The sequence below is a fragment of the Callorhinchus milii genome, unplaced genomic scaffold, assembly GCF_018977255.1.
Source record: "Callorhinchus milii isolate IMCB2004 unplaced genomic scaffold, IMCB_Cmil_1.0 Scaffold1, whole genome shotgun sequence".
In the NCBI taxonomy this organism is placed as follows: domain Eukaryota; kingdom Metazoa; phylum Chordata; class Chondrichthyes; order Chimaeriformes; family Callorhinchidae; genus Callorhinchus; species Callorhinchus milii.
This window is the reverse complement of record NW_024704742.1, coordinates 121,849,611-121,863,035: the sequence shown is the minus strand read 5'-3', so window position 1 is coordinate 121,863,035 and position 13,425 is coordinate 121,849,611. Positions and strand designations below refer to the sequence as shown.

Genomic DNA, 13,425 nt, shown 5'->3' with positions numbered 1-13,425 from the left:
GTGCATTTTGAGTACTGTATTCAGGTGTGGTCATCCAATCTGGAGGATGTCCAATTACGGTTCACTAGATTAACACCTGGATTGAGGAGGTTTAGCTATAATTCCAGGCTGAGTCTACTGTGGTTATGTTCCTTTGCATTTAGTGGCATTTTTCAAAATTGCTTGAAACACTTTCATTGTGCACCAGTGAATGGTGCACCAGTAATGGTGGATCAAGGGAGTTGCATGAAGCAAATGAAGGTAGTGAATAGGCTCCTGCTCAGATACCACTGTGCAATAAGTTGTTCTTTGTTATAATTTAAATGATGATCATGGCAGAGTGAGGGTAAATGGTAAAACAACTGATAATCTTTATTTGTGATAAACTCTCACAGTAATTCTGGCTTCCTTGCAAGAAAATGAATCTGAAGATGACAATGTCCTATTTCACAATATAATGTCAGGTACCTGAACAAACTTCAAGTGCTTCAAAGAAAAACAACAGTGTTAGCTGGACTGTCATTCAAGAGCGCTATTAAGTTCATTATATTCCAGTGAGTCATAGAAGCTTCTGCTAGCCCACACTGGGCAGTAAAAGCAGGTTAAAGCAAGGTTATTTGATTATTTCCTATAAAGCTGTGCTAGCTTTACTGTACTCAATAGAGTACACTTCATAAACTTCTATTGACTCAATAAAAAACAACACAGATGTTGATTCCCACCTGAACAAGTCATAAAACAGTTTCACCTTATAAAATAAATTCTGGCAGATGCTAGGAAGACAGGTCCAACAACACTTGTGGGAATGCTTGTACATAATTTGTGATGTAGAATGAAGTATATTGAGATCCAAAGTTTAAAACTGAGTACAGCACCTAGCATCCTTGGCCAGTCAGCATGCAAATTGATTCAGGATTTAATGGAAGTGAACTGCAATGATGATGCGATTTTAAAAATTGGTTTAAAAACAGCTAGACTGTTGCAGAGACAAAGAAAGAAAAAAGAAAAATCACACTTAGCAGTAAGTAGCAGATGTTTTAAGGTTTGACGTGCCATTAAAAAAAATAACTCACCCTACTTATCAATGGATAGCCTTGAAAAGTCTATGGAAAGTAAATATAGCCGATCAGTATTCTTGCAAACATAAGATAGTATTGTTCAATGAAAACATAATGCAGGAAAGCAATTGCATGAGGCGTCCTTGGCAAAATTAGGAGCATTTGCCAAGATTCTCATGAAGTCATTGACAAAAAAAGAGTTTTTTTGTTTTTATATGCATACCATGCCATAGATATAGCAGCTGTACTGTAAGTTAATGTTACTAACTACTACAAAAGACGAGAGACCACCTCTCTTTCAGTTGTAGACAATGTCCTTGGCGGGATCACTGAGGGTTAAGCCCATCAATGACTAGTATGTAGGATAAAAACACAGCAAAAGTAGATGTTGGATGTTCTTTCATCGGTTTCTGCTGAAATAATGAAACAAGAAAAAGTATAATAATAATCCTTGCCTTTCATATAGCACTTTATCATGTCTTTGAGATGTCTCAAAGCACTTCACAGTATACATTGTAAAGTGAATGTTATGGGTGGAAAAAAAAGGGAAATTTGAGGCCTGGGTTACTCTTCACTACAGGATCAGTCATGAACTAACTATTTGATGTATGACCATTCCTTTGGTGCTCATAATCAAATGAAGCAGGCGTAGTATAGACTTGCACTTTAAATATTAAAAAAAGGACACAGCCATTCTGCTCATAAGCATGACCCATGTGCAATTATATTTGATTTAACTCAATCAATCTTCAAGGGAACGTTTGACAATAAATGCTCCATGATCCCAAAGGTAACCAAGAAAAACTCCTCCACCTAATGCCACTATTCAATCCTGGCTTGCTATCCTCCACAGACAACACCTTTCCCTTCCATCCTTTGTTTAAATCTTTCCCTGTAATCTACAAACAAGAACTTGCTTTATATAATAATAATAATAATAATAATAATAATCCCTCCAAAACCCAAAACAATAATAAATTGGTCATTTTCAATCTATGACTGTTTGTGAGATATTGCTGTGTGCAATTGGCTGCCGCGTTCGCCCACAAATATACAGTCAATTCACTTTACAGTGTGTTCTGTCAAGCGCTTTAGGACGTCCGCTCAACGTGAAAAGCGCTATATCAAATGCAAGGATTATTATTACATGAGATAACGTCTCAGAGGACTTTGCTGGCCAGATACCTATTTGTATTTCCTTTTGTAAAACGTTGTACATTCTCCCAATGTTAAAGGCAATATAATAAATACAGTATAAGGCTTATAATTAAGGTCTGAAACAGTGCACAGTATCCTGTGCCTTGGGCGGTCCTCCCGATGTGAAAGGTACTATACAAATGTAATTTTGTTGTTGTTGCATAATTAATAGTTTTATAATTATAATGTACAGCTAAAGTAATTTTATGAGTAGTGATGAAAAAAAACATGACTCAATCTTGCCTAACCTTTTACAAAGGTTCTGGGAAAGTACAATTTAGTTAGATAAATTAAACTTTACAGTTCATTAGCAATTCCATCGCTGTACCTCTTATTTCTAAATCCCAATATAAGTTTATATTACAAGATCAGGATATTTGCTGGCAATCTAAAAATACTGTATTAAAAAACAATAAATCGCCATGAGTAATTCTAGATCAATTCAAATGAATGATGAAAATGGAAGAAGAAATTGTCTTTCAAAAGTTATTTTGAACCGCTTATTCAGATAGTAACTGCTATTCAAATGCTACATTATTTAATTGGAGGATGATAATTACTGCCTTTTGAAAAGAGTTCATGTTGCCATGGGATAAATTTAATTTCCACTAATTTATAATGAAACCTAAATACAAATTTCCTCATTCCATCATTCCTCATTGGAAGTAGAAAAAATGACAAATGCCCACGAAAAAACCTGCAGACAAAATAATTTAGAATTGGAACAGTGGGGTTAAGAATCAGTTTTTTTACACTCTCCATATTAAATCACAACCGATTAGGTATTATACATAGCCCACAAAATAAACAATCAATTAACTTTACAGTATATCAATGACGTATTAAAAGTGTTATATATCAAATGCAAGGATAATTATAGATTCTGTAACAAAAACAAAATTCTGTGGAGCACTAAAATACATATAAAGCACGTCTATTCTGCTTTGCGTTCCAAAGATCTGAAGTGAACTGTAACATTTATGTATAGGCACAATAATATGCACATTTTAATGTACCATTATTATGACTGTTAACATCAATTTTAATGCAGTTTCCAGGTAAACTCAACACTTAAAGTGAGTATAAATCTTAGAATGCAATCAATTACAAACAGTGTAAATTAGGTTTACACCAGTCTGTTTCAAATGATTTTTTTTAATTTTAAAGGAATGAAGTTTAAGAGTTCTTGGGCAGTCCACTGACACACCCTTAAGATTTTTAATGTAATTAACTAGTTGGTCACAATCCTGAACTTTCTGAATAATGAAGAATTAGTTGGCTATTGGCACCAGTGAAGGGAATACTGGTGGTGCTCTTAGTTTCAGTTGCTCAGAACTCTCCATAGTGAGAATGATTCAGAGTGAGTAAGCATAAATCATGCCAAACTGTGTCAGCACTACAAAAGGGGCATTTCATATCAAGACCTACATGTGAAGAATAGCCACTTGGGAGAGGTGCTGGAGGGCAAATACAATACGCATTAAAAAGTCAAATGAATGGAGGGCAGAACATTAGCAAGCAAGTAAAATAACATTATCTTCACGGCTCTATAATTCAGATTAATTAGCATTCGCTTCATTTAACGCACAGTCAATCCACTTTGCAGTATATCCTGTGTAGTGCTTTGAGATGTCTCGACGACATGATAAGGCGCTATACTGAATGCAAGGATTATTATTGTTAACATTAAATTGATTTCTAATTCCTGTACCCATCATCTAATGTATCTTGTGCAAGTACAATTAAATATACTTTTTGACCTTACCACAAATGGGAAATTAATTTTTGCTGATAGTGAGATCTCCAACGAATATGAAATGATAATGTATAGGAGTTGTTTCAAATGCCTTATATCACCATAAATGTGCTCAATAAGGCTGCCATCTTTGCTCACAAATACTCAAGTCATTAGATTTCACAATAAATTCATGTAGTGCTTTGAGGCATCTCAATGATGTGATAAGGCGCTACAACAAATGCAAGAATTATTATTGTAATTGAAAACAGTTTGAAAAGTACAATATATTAAAACAGTTGGATTACTTTCAGCTGGATTGCTTTCAGCTGTCTTGCAATTGAACATTCAGATAGAAGACGCCAGCACAGTATCCTGACAGTCTTATGTTCAAAACCAAGCATCAAATGACATTTGACCATGCATAACCACAACTTAAACAGTTTCAAATATTGTCAAGATATGCTTTTACTTTTGAAGAGTATTCACAAGTTTAGGTTCAATTTTCAAAACGTTCTCCCTTTCCTTCGCTTCTGAAGGTTGCAAGTAATAATAATAATAATAATAGATGGGGAAGGAAGGGGGAAGGTGGAGAGATTGAGGATGAATTTTGCAGAGTTGAGGAAGAGTGTTTCACAGTTCCAGAATAGCATCTGACTCTGATCAACATATGTACTTTCCAGCAGTTTTCCAGCGCTGATGGCCACAAAACTGACAATACTATAATCTTACTATTCATAGAATCATAGAATCATAGAATTGTGCATCACAAAAAGAGGCCATTCGGCCTATCGAGTTTGTGCCGGCTCTTTGAATAGAGTAATTAATGTCAAATGTGCCCCCAGTATTCTCAAGCCAATAATAACCAAGTTATATTTTTTTGACCAATATTATACCAGACAGTGCATAGTTTTATAATATATCAGTAAAATTTGCAGATTAATAATGTAAATTGATGCAAGGAAAACCAGCTGGTCAAAAAGAGAGAACATGTCAGTCTGGTGCCCAACCTGCAGAAACCCACAAATGGTTTACCTCAACTGGGCCATTCTCCTCTAACCAAAATAACTGTGCTTTGGTTATGGTGTGTCTTACTCCCTATTTCAAGGCTGAGTGTCCCCTGTACCCTTGAACATAAAGGTTGACCTTCACAGCAGAAGGTTGCGTTTTTAAAACAATGTACCGTATTCCACCTCCTCCAGCTGAGTGTATTCCCTCCATTGAATCCTAGTCAGACATTCCAAGGAGGGAGTGGGGAGGAGGCATCTGTTAGATTGTATAGCATGGAAGGATGTAATTCCCAACAGCTAACGGAGGATGGAGGAGCAGTCAGCCTTTCCTGCTTGGGTACAGTAAAGTCCTGCAGCTCAGTGGTTAGCGCACTCGCTTTGCAAACTGGGTTTGATTCCCAGCAGGGTAAAACCTTGGGCAAGTTTCCTTACTCCACATGCCTGATAATAATCGCTCAAAACAAACAAATTGGTTGTTTTAATCCACGACTGTTTGTGGGACACTGCTGTGTGCAATTGGCTGCCGCATTTCGCCCACAAATATACAGTCAATTCACTTTACAGTCTATTCTGTGAAGCGCTTTGAGACGTCTAAAAGACGTGAAAAGCACTATATCAAATGCAAGGATTATTATTTTTATTACAGGGGGTGGAGGTGTGTGTGGGGGGGGGTTAAAGAGAGAGAGGGGAAGGGGATCAATTCAAAGGCGTGTTACAGTCTTCACAATGTGTGTCTAAACGTGTAGTATTTTGTTTGGGGTTATCACTGGTTGTTTTAGAAAACCTTGAATAAAGAGTGTGACCGTCCATTTGACATGCATACATGGATGCAGGTAAAACGAAACTGCCTTAAACTTATCTGGGTTTAATTGGAAACCTGACATTCAGAGAGCGATCTTGCCCAAAAAAAACACAGTAAATGTATCGTGTCCACCTTGGTCATCTGATCGGTCACTGTATCGAGCTGCCTGATCCTCTGCTGGTTTGTATGTGTGTTGGTACTCAGAGAATCACTCCCACATGTTTGCACCAGTCAACTCCAGAGCATTGCAGCCAAACTACCTACTGACAGATGTCAGATGGTCAGTCAGCAGCTGGATCTCCAGCTCGTATTGCATTGCAGTAAATGCTAAGTGCAAACAAACTTTGAACACCCAGCACTGGGGAATCGGCATCACTAATAGATGTTTCCGCATCTTCATCTCTAACTCATTGAAAAAAATCCGAACTCTGAATTTTACACGAATAGCCATTTTCTTATATGTTTCGCAAATGACTGTGTGTCCAAGTATGTGTGTGTGTGTACATATATAGTATATATATATCAGTATATATACGGTATACACATTATTAATATATTAATATATGTGTATACAGTATATATATACACTGTGTAAATATACACTATATATAAAGTATACACATTATTAATGTTGGCCCCAAACTACATCACCTTAATCCAAAATTAGAGACAATCATATTTATAGCATACAAGGCAGCCTGGGTCACGAATAAATGTTACATATATTTTTTTTTTGGGGGGAGGGTTAATAGATGCAGCAAATTATAAGAAACATCAAGGTTGCTGGTCTTTGTTGAAGCTGCAAATCAGTTATGTTCGCTCAGGAGACACATGTACAGATACACAGTGAGAGCTGAAAACCTACATTCACCAATAACCTCTCGGTGGTGAAGGTGGGGTTGGTTTTGTGTTCCCCCCACACACTGCCCGTCTCCCCACGGCTCGGGGTGGGGGGCGGTGTCCATGTGGACAGTGAAGCCCAACCTCACACCGAGACCCAGTGAAGCTGATTCCCCTCCGACTCCAAACCCCCCAAACCGGCACAGGCTGCACCTGCAAACACTCACCCCGGGCAGGGCAGGCAGGGCAGGGCAGGCAGGGCAGGGCAGGGCAGGGCAGGCAGGGCAGGGCAGGCAGGGCAGGGCAGGGGAGGGCAGGGGAGGGCAGGCAGGGCAGGGGAGGGCAGGCAGGGCAGGGGAGGGCAGGGCAGGCAGGGCAGGGCAGGCAGGGCAGGGCAGGGCAGGGCAGGGGAGGGCAGGGCAGGGCAGGGCAGGGAGGGCAGGGGAAGGGAAGGGAGGGCAGGGCAGGCAGGGCAGGGCAGGGCAGGCAGGGCAGGGCAGGGCAGGGAGGGCAGGCAGGGCAGGGCAGGGAGGGCAGGGGCAGGGAGGGGAGGGCAGGCAGGGCAGGGAGGGGCAGGGCAGGGCAGGGCAGGGGAGGGAGGGCAGGGCAGGGGAGGGCAGGCAGGGCAGGGGAGGGAGGGCAGGCAGGGCAGGGAGGGCAGGCAGGGCAGGGGAGGGGAGGGGAGGGCAGGAGGGCAGGGCAGGGAGGAGGACAGGGCAGGGGAGGGCAGGAGGACAGGGCAAAGCAGGAGGGCAGGGCAGGGGAGGGCAGGGCAGGAGGACAGGGCAGGGCAGGAGGGGAGGGCAGGGGAGGGCAGGGCAGGAGGGCAGGGCAGGAGGGCAGGGCAGGGCAGGAGGACAGGGGAGGGCAGGGCAGGAGGACAGGGAGGGCAGGGCAGGAGGACAGGGAGGGCAGGGCAGGAGGACAGGGAGGGCAGGGCAGGAGGACAGGGGGAGGGCAGGGCAGGAGGACAGGGGAGGGCAGGGCAGGAGGGCAGGGCAGGGCAGGAGGCAGAGGCAGGCAGGGGAGGGCAGGAGGGCAGGAGGGCAGGGCAGGGCAGGAGGACAGGGGAGGGCAGGGCAGGAGGACAGGGCAGGCAGGGCAGGAGGACAGGGGAGGGCAGGGCAGGAGGACAGGGGAGGGCAGGGCAGGAGGACAGGGGAGGGCAGGGCAGAGGGCAGGGCAGGAGGGCAGGGGAGGGCAGGGCAGGAGGACAGGGCAGGCAGGGCAGGAGGACAGGGGAGGGCAGGGCAGGAGGACGGGAGGACAGCGTCCAGTCCAAGTTTCATTCATTGCATTTTCCAACCACAGCGATCGGTGGGTCACCAACAGCACATTGTGTATTAGCGGCTGATTCCAACCTCTCCCCCTCTCTCCCTCCCTCCCTCTCCCCTCCCTCTCCCTCTTCCCCTCCCTCCCTCTCCCCTCTCTCCCTCTCCCCTCCCTCCCCTCTCTCCCTCCTTCCCTCTCCCCTCTCTCCCCCTCCCTCCCTCTCCCTCTCCATCCCAAGCTGCGCCCCGCCCCGACTGCAGCCACTTGCGGACCGTGTTACAGCGACTCGCGGCTCTCAAACAGCCGCGACGGCGATCAGTGCACATGTCAAGGTGTGTGGAGGCGCCTGTCCTGTCCTGTGTGTCCTGTCCTGTGTGTCCTGTCCTGTCCTGTGTGTCCTGTCCTGTCCTGTGTGTCCTGTCCTGTGTGTCCTGTCCTGTGTGTCCTGTCCTGTGTGTCCTGTCCTGTGTGTCCTGTGTGTCCTGTCCTGTGTGTCCTGTCCTGTGTGTCCTGTCCTGTGTGTCCTGTCCTGTGTGTCCTGTCCTGTCCTGTGTGTCCTGTCCTGTGTGTCCTGTCCTGTGTGTCCTGTCCTGTGTGTCCTGTCCTGTGTGTCCTGTCCTGTGTGTCCTGTCCTGTGTGTCCTGTCCTGTGTGTCCTGTCCTGTGTGCCCTGTCCTGTGTGCCCTGTCCTGTGTGCCCTGTCCTGTGTGCCCTGTCCTGTGTGTCCTGTCCTGTGTGTCCTGTCCTGTGTGCCCTGTCCTGTGTGTCCTGTCCTGTGTGTCCTGTGTGTCCTGTCCTGTGTGTCCTGTCCTGTGTGCCCTGTCCTGTGTGCCCTGTCCTGTGTGCCCTGTCCTGTGTGTCCTGTCCTGTGTGTCCTGTCCTGTGTGTCCTGTCCTGTGTGCCCTGTCCTGTGTGTCCTGTCCTGTGTGTCCTGTCCTGTGTGTCCTGTCCTGTGTGCCCTGTCCTGTGTGTCCTGTCCTGTGTGTCCTGTGTGTCCTGTCCTGTGTGTCCTGTCCTGTGTGCCCTGTCCTGTGTGTCCTGTCCTGTGTGTCCTGTCCTGTGTGCCCTGTCCTGTGTGTCCTGTCCTGTGTGTCCTGTGTGTCCTGTCCTGTGTGCCCTGTCCTGTGTGCCCTGTCCTGTGTGTCCTGTGTGTCCGGTCCTGACCTACCGTCTGAAGCCCTGGAACGAGGAGGGCCAGGACATCCTGGACTTCTTGAGGCCGGGTCTGTCCCCCGTGTCCATGGCGTAGCTCTGCATGGCGCGGTGCAGCAGGTACTTGTCTGTGTCCGAGAAGCCGCGCTGCTTCACCTTGATGTGAGCTCTGGGTTGTCTCCACAAGTGTTTGGGAGCTTTACCGGCGCCAGTCAGCAAACTGCAGCCACTGCCTCCAGCCTCCATCATCGCCCGCAGTGCTGCTTCACTTTACTTTCAGGCGGGATCAGCAGTTACTTTGCACTACAATCTTTTGTCCCCCCCCCACCCCACCCCACACACACACACACACACACAGACACAGACACAGAGTGAGGGACACACACACAGAAAGACACCCACACGCAAATGCACATACAGATAGACAGAAAGAGATACACACACACACAGAGAAAGACAGACACACACACACAGAATGAGAGTCAGACAGAGAGAGACACACACACACACAGAGAAAGACAGACACACACACACCGAAAGACAGACAGAGAGAGAGAGACACACACAGAGAAAGATAGACAGACAGAGAGAGACACACAAAGAAAGACAAACAGACGCAGAGACACACACACAGACAGACAGACAGACAGAAAGACACACACACACACAGAGAGAAAGAGAGACACACGCAGAGACACAGTGACAGAGAGAGAGACACACACAGACAGACACACAGACACACAGAAAGAGAGAGACACACACACACACAGAGATAGAGAGAGAGACACACAGACAGACACACAGACACACAGACACACAGAAAGAGAGAGACACACACAGAGAAAGAGAGAGACACACACAGACAGACAGACACACAGAAAGAGAGAGAGACACACACACACACAGATAGAGAGAGACACACACACACACACACACACAAGAGAGACAAACACAGAGACAGAGGTAGAGAGAGAGAGAGAGAGAGACACAGACCCTCACAAGAGCAGCAGACAGACAGGAGCTGTGGTGCTGAAAGTTGTCCAATCTTCTCCAATCGCACCACTCTCACAGCTTTGGCTCTCAATTTACACCCAGAGTTGTTCCCCTTCTGCTTTTTTTTCCAATAGAATCAAAATTGACTTTTCGATTGGAATTGTTGTGCAATTTTTTTTTTTGGGGGGGTGGGGTTGGGGTGGGTGGGGGGGTTGTTTGTCCACTTTCTTTTTGTTGTTCTTTCAATCTCCTGCACTGCTGTTGATTTTTCTTTGTACTGTATCTGTTTTTTTTATATACCAATGCAGATAGAGATGGAAATGAAAAGAAGAACTATATATATAGTCTCAGTCAAAGTAGTTTTCTCTTCTTTTCTTTTTTTTTTATCGCCCCCGTTTTTTTGGGGGCTGAAAACAACAGCAAGTGAGAGGGATGGAAACTTAAACACCTCCTGTTCCTGGACCTCCAGCGAGTGTGGATGCAGTTTGGACCAGGAACCGAACACCTGCAGTTACATGTAGAGTTGGACTCGCCTCCTCTCCGCCCCTTCCTTCGTGTCCCCCCCCTTTATCAGAAGGTTTTCCCACCCACTCTTCTCTGTTTGTCTTCCCTCAGCTCTATCCCCTGCTTTCACCTAATTGCTCTCTCCCCCATCACCTCATCCTATCCCCCCCCCCCCCCCACCCCCTTACCTCATGCTCTCTCTCTCCTGATCTCACCCCATGTTCTCTCTCCCCTGATCTTACCTCATACTCTCTCTCTCTGATCCCACCTCACGCTCTCTCTCCCCTCATCTCACCCCATGTTCTCTCCCCTCATCTCACCTCATGCTCTCTCTCCCCTCATCTCACCCCATGTTCTCTCTCCCCTGATCTTACCTCATACTCTCTCTCTCTGATCCCACCTCACGCTCTCTCTCCCCTCATCTCACCCCATGTTCTCTCCCCTCATCTCACCTCATGCTCTCTCTCCCCTCATCTCACCTCATGCTCTCTCTCCCCTCATCTCACCTCATGCTCTCTCTCCCCTCATCTCACCTCATGCTCTCTCTCCCCTCATCTCACCCCATGTTCTCTCTCCCCTGATCTTACCTCATACTCTCTCTCTCTGATCCCACCTCATGCTCTCTCTCTCCTGATCTCACCCCATGTTCTCTCTCCCCCTCTCACCTCATGCTCTCTCTCCTTCTCACCTCACGCTCTCTCTCCCCCTGATCTCACCTCATGTTCTCTCTCCCCCTCTCACCTCATGCTCTCTCTCCCCCTGATCTCACCTCAAGTTCTCTCTCCCCTGATCTCACCCCATGTTCTCTCTCCCCCTCTCACCTCACGCTCTCTCTCCCCCTGATCTCACCTCAAGTTCTCTCTCCCCTGATCTCACCCCATGTTCTCTCTCCCCCTCTCACCTCATGCTCTCTCTCCCCTGATCTCACCCCATGTTCTCTCTCCCCTGATCTCACCCCATGTTCTCTCTCCCCCTCTCACCTCACGCTCTCTCTCCCCCTGATCTCACCTCATGCTCTCTCTCCCCTGATCTCACCCCATGTTCTCTCTCCCCTGATCTCACCCCATGTTCTCTCTCCCCTGATCTCACCCCATGTTCTCTCTCCCTGATCTCACCCCATGTTCTCTCTCCCCCTCTCACCTCACGCTCTCTCTCCTTCTCACCTCACGCTCTCTCTCCCCTGATCTCACCTCATGTTCTCTCTCCGCCTCTCACCCCATGTTCTCTCTCCCCCTCTCACCCCATGTTCTCTCTCCCCCTCTCACCCCATGTTCTCTCTCCCCTGATCTCACCCCATGTTCTCTCTCCCCCTCTCACCCCATGCTCTCTCTCCTTCTCACCTCATGCTCTCTCTCCCCCTCTCACCCCATGCTCTCTCTCCCTCTCACCTCATGCTCTCTCTCCCCCTCTCACCCCATGCTCTCTCTCCCTCTCACCCCATGCTCTCTCTCCCCCTCTCACCCCATGCTCTCTCTCCCTCTCACCTCATGCTCTCTCTCCCCCTCTCACCCCATGCTCTCTCTCCCTCTCACCCCATGCTCTCTCTCCTCTCACCCCATGCTCTCTCTCCCTCTCACCCCATGCTCTCTCTCCCTCTCACCCCATGCTCTCTCTCCCCCTGATCTCACCTCAAGTTCTCTCTCCCCTGATCTCACCTCATGTTCTCTCTCCCCTGATCTCAATTCATGTTCTCTCTCCCCTGATCTCACATTCTGCTCTCCGCCTCATGCTTTATTATTATTATTATTATTATTAAACATGATTTATTCTTTGCAATCCAATATTTTTGTTTTAAATATTACAGAGTTGCTTTATGTTTAGGATGTGTTTGTCTTTCAGTACTAGCAGTTAATCGATAATAAGGCCCGTTGATTGAAAACCGGTTGCATAGGGTTGGAAGTGGGAAAACTCTTTCCTACTTGATATCAGCTAATCTGCTGTGTAGCCTGAATAGCAATGTAAAAAAAAACTGTAAATTTAACTCTTCTGTGGAAATAACAATGCTTTAGCAGTTCAGATTACTTTTAACCACTAACACAAAATTGTATCCTCTTATTGCAGAAATATCTCAATTAGTATTATGTATAATTGTACTGACTTCCATATCTCCTGATGATACATATTTTGCTGTGCTTTGTATTGTTGTTGACAATTGTATTTTCTGTGCTATTGAAGACAGATATCACTTTTGAAAGACAAATGAGTTTTTGGTAATATGATACACGAGGGAAGCTGTAATCAAGGCTACACTATCTAGGAAAAATATGCATTGAGCTAAAATGAGCTAAAAATATTAATGCTTACAAAAAAAGCATAAATTACCAATCTAAGCTATAAAGAACCATAAAGCACACAAAGGATAATAAGATTCCAATTATTCAAATCATATTAAAAAATCTATATCATAGCAATAGGAGTATAAGGTAATTTATTACTGATATGGAAATAATATTTTCGAGTTACTACTTAAATATGTATTTGTTTGTTGCACAATACGAAAACATTTAGCAGTAGCCTTTTCAAATATCTCTGAATGTTTTACCAAGGTATTATTTAATCCAGGTAAATCAATCTAAATGTAATAACATAAACAAAATATCCATTCAGTTGGGCAGGCATCACAGTGGTGACAAACTGGTATAAAATGTAATTAACATCAGAAGAATGTCTCAATGTCCTTCACGTGATACATTGTCAGAGAACACAGCAGTCAATTTGCAAACAATTCTGTTTGAAAAACAATGAATGACCAAGTTTATTTGGGGGGTTTGTTGGCCAAAACTTGAACAAGCAGACAGGACCTCAATAACATCTCATCCAATAGATGTCATCTCCAAAAATACCACTCTTTCCCCAACACTGTTTTGGAGTGCCACCCTAGACT

At 45.4% G+C, this 13,425-nt stretch overlaps 1 protein-coding gene across 1 annotated transcript in view; it reads right to left on the bottom strand.

Moving 5' to 3' along the window:
* LOC103177809 (cAMP-specific 3',5'-cyclic phosphodiesterase 4D-like) overlaps positions 1-9,389 on the bottom strand; it is a 150,492-nt gene extending 141,103 nt beyond the window's left edge. The window contains exon 1 of the mRNA XM_007892155.2: positions 9,061-9,389. Within this exon, the coding sequence (XP_007890346.1) occupies positions 9,061-9,293 (233 nt within the window). The 5' untranslated portion in view covers positions 9,294-9,389. The remainder of the gene's footprint in view (positions 1-9,060) is intronic.
* Positions 9,390-13,425: the final 4,036 nt, after the last annotated feature.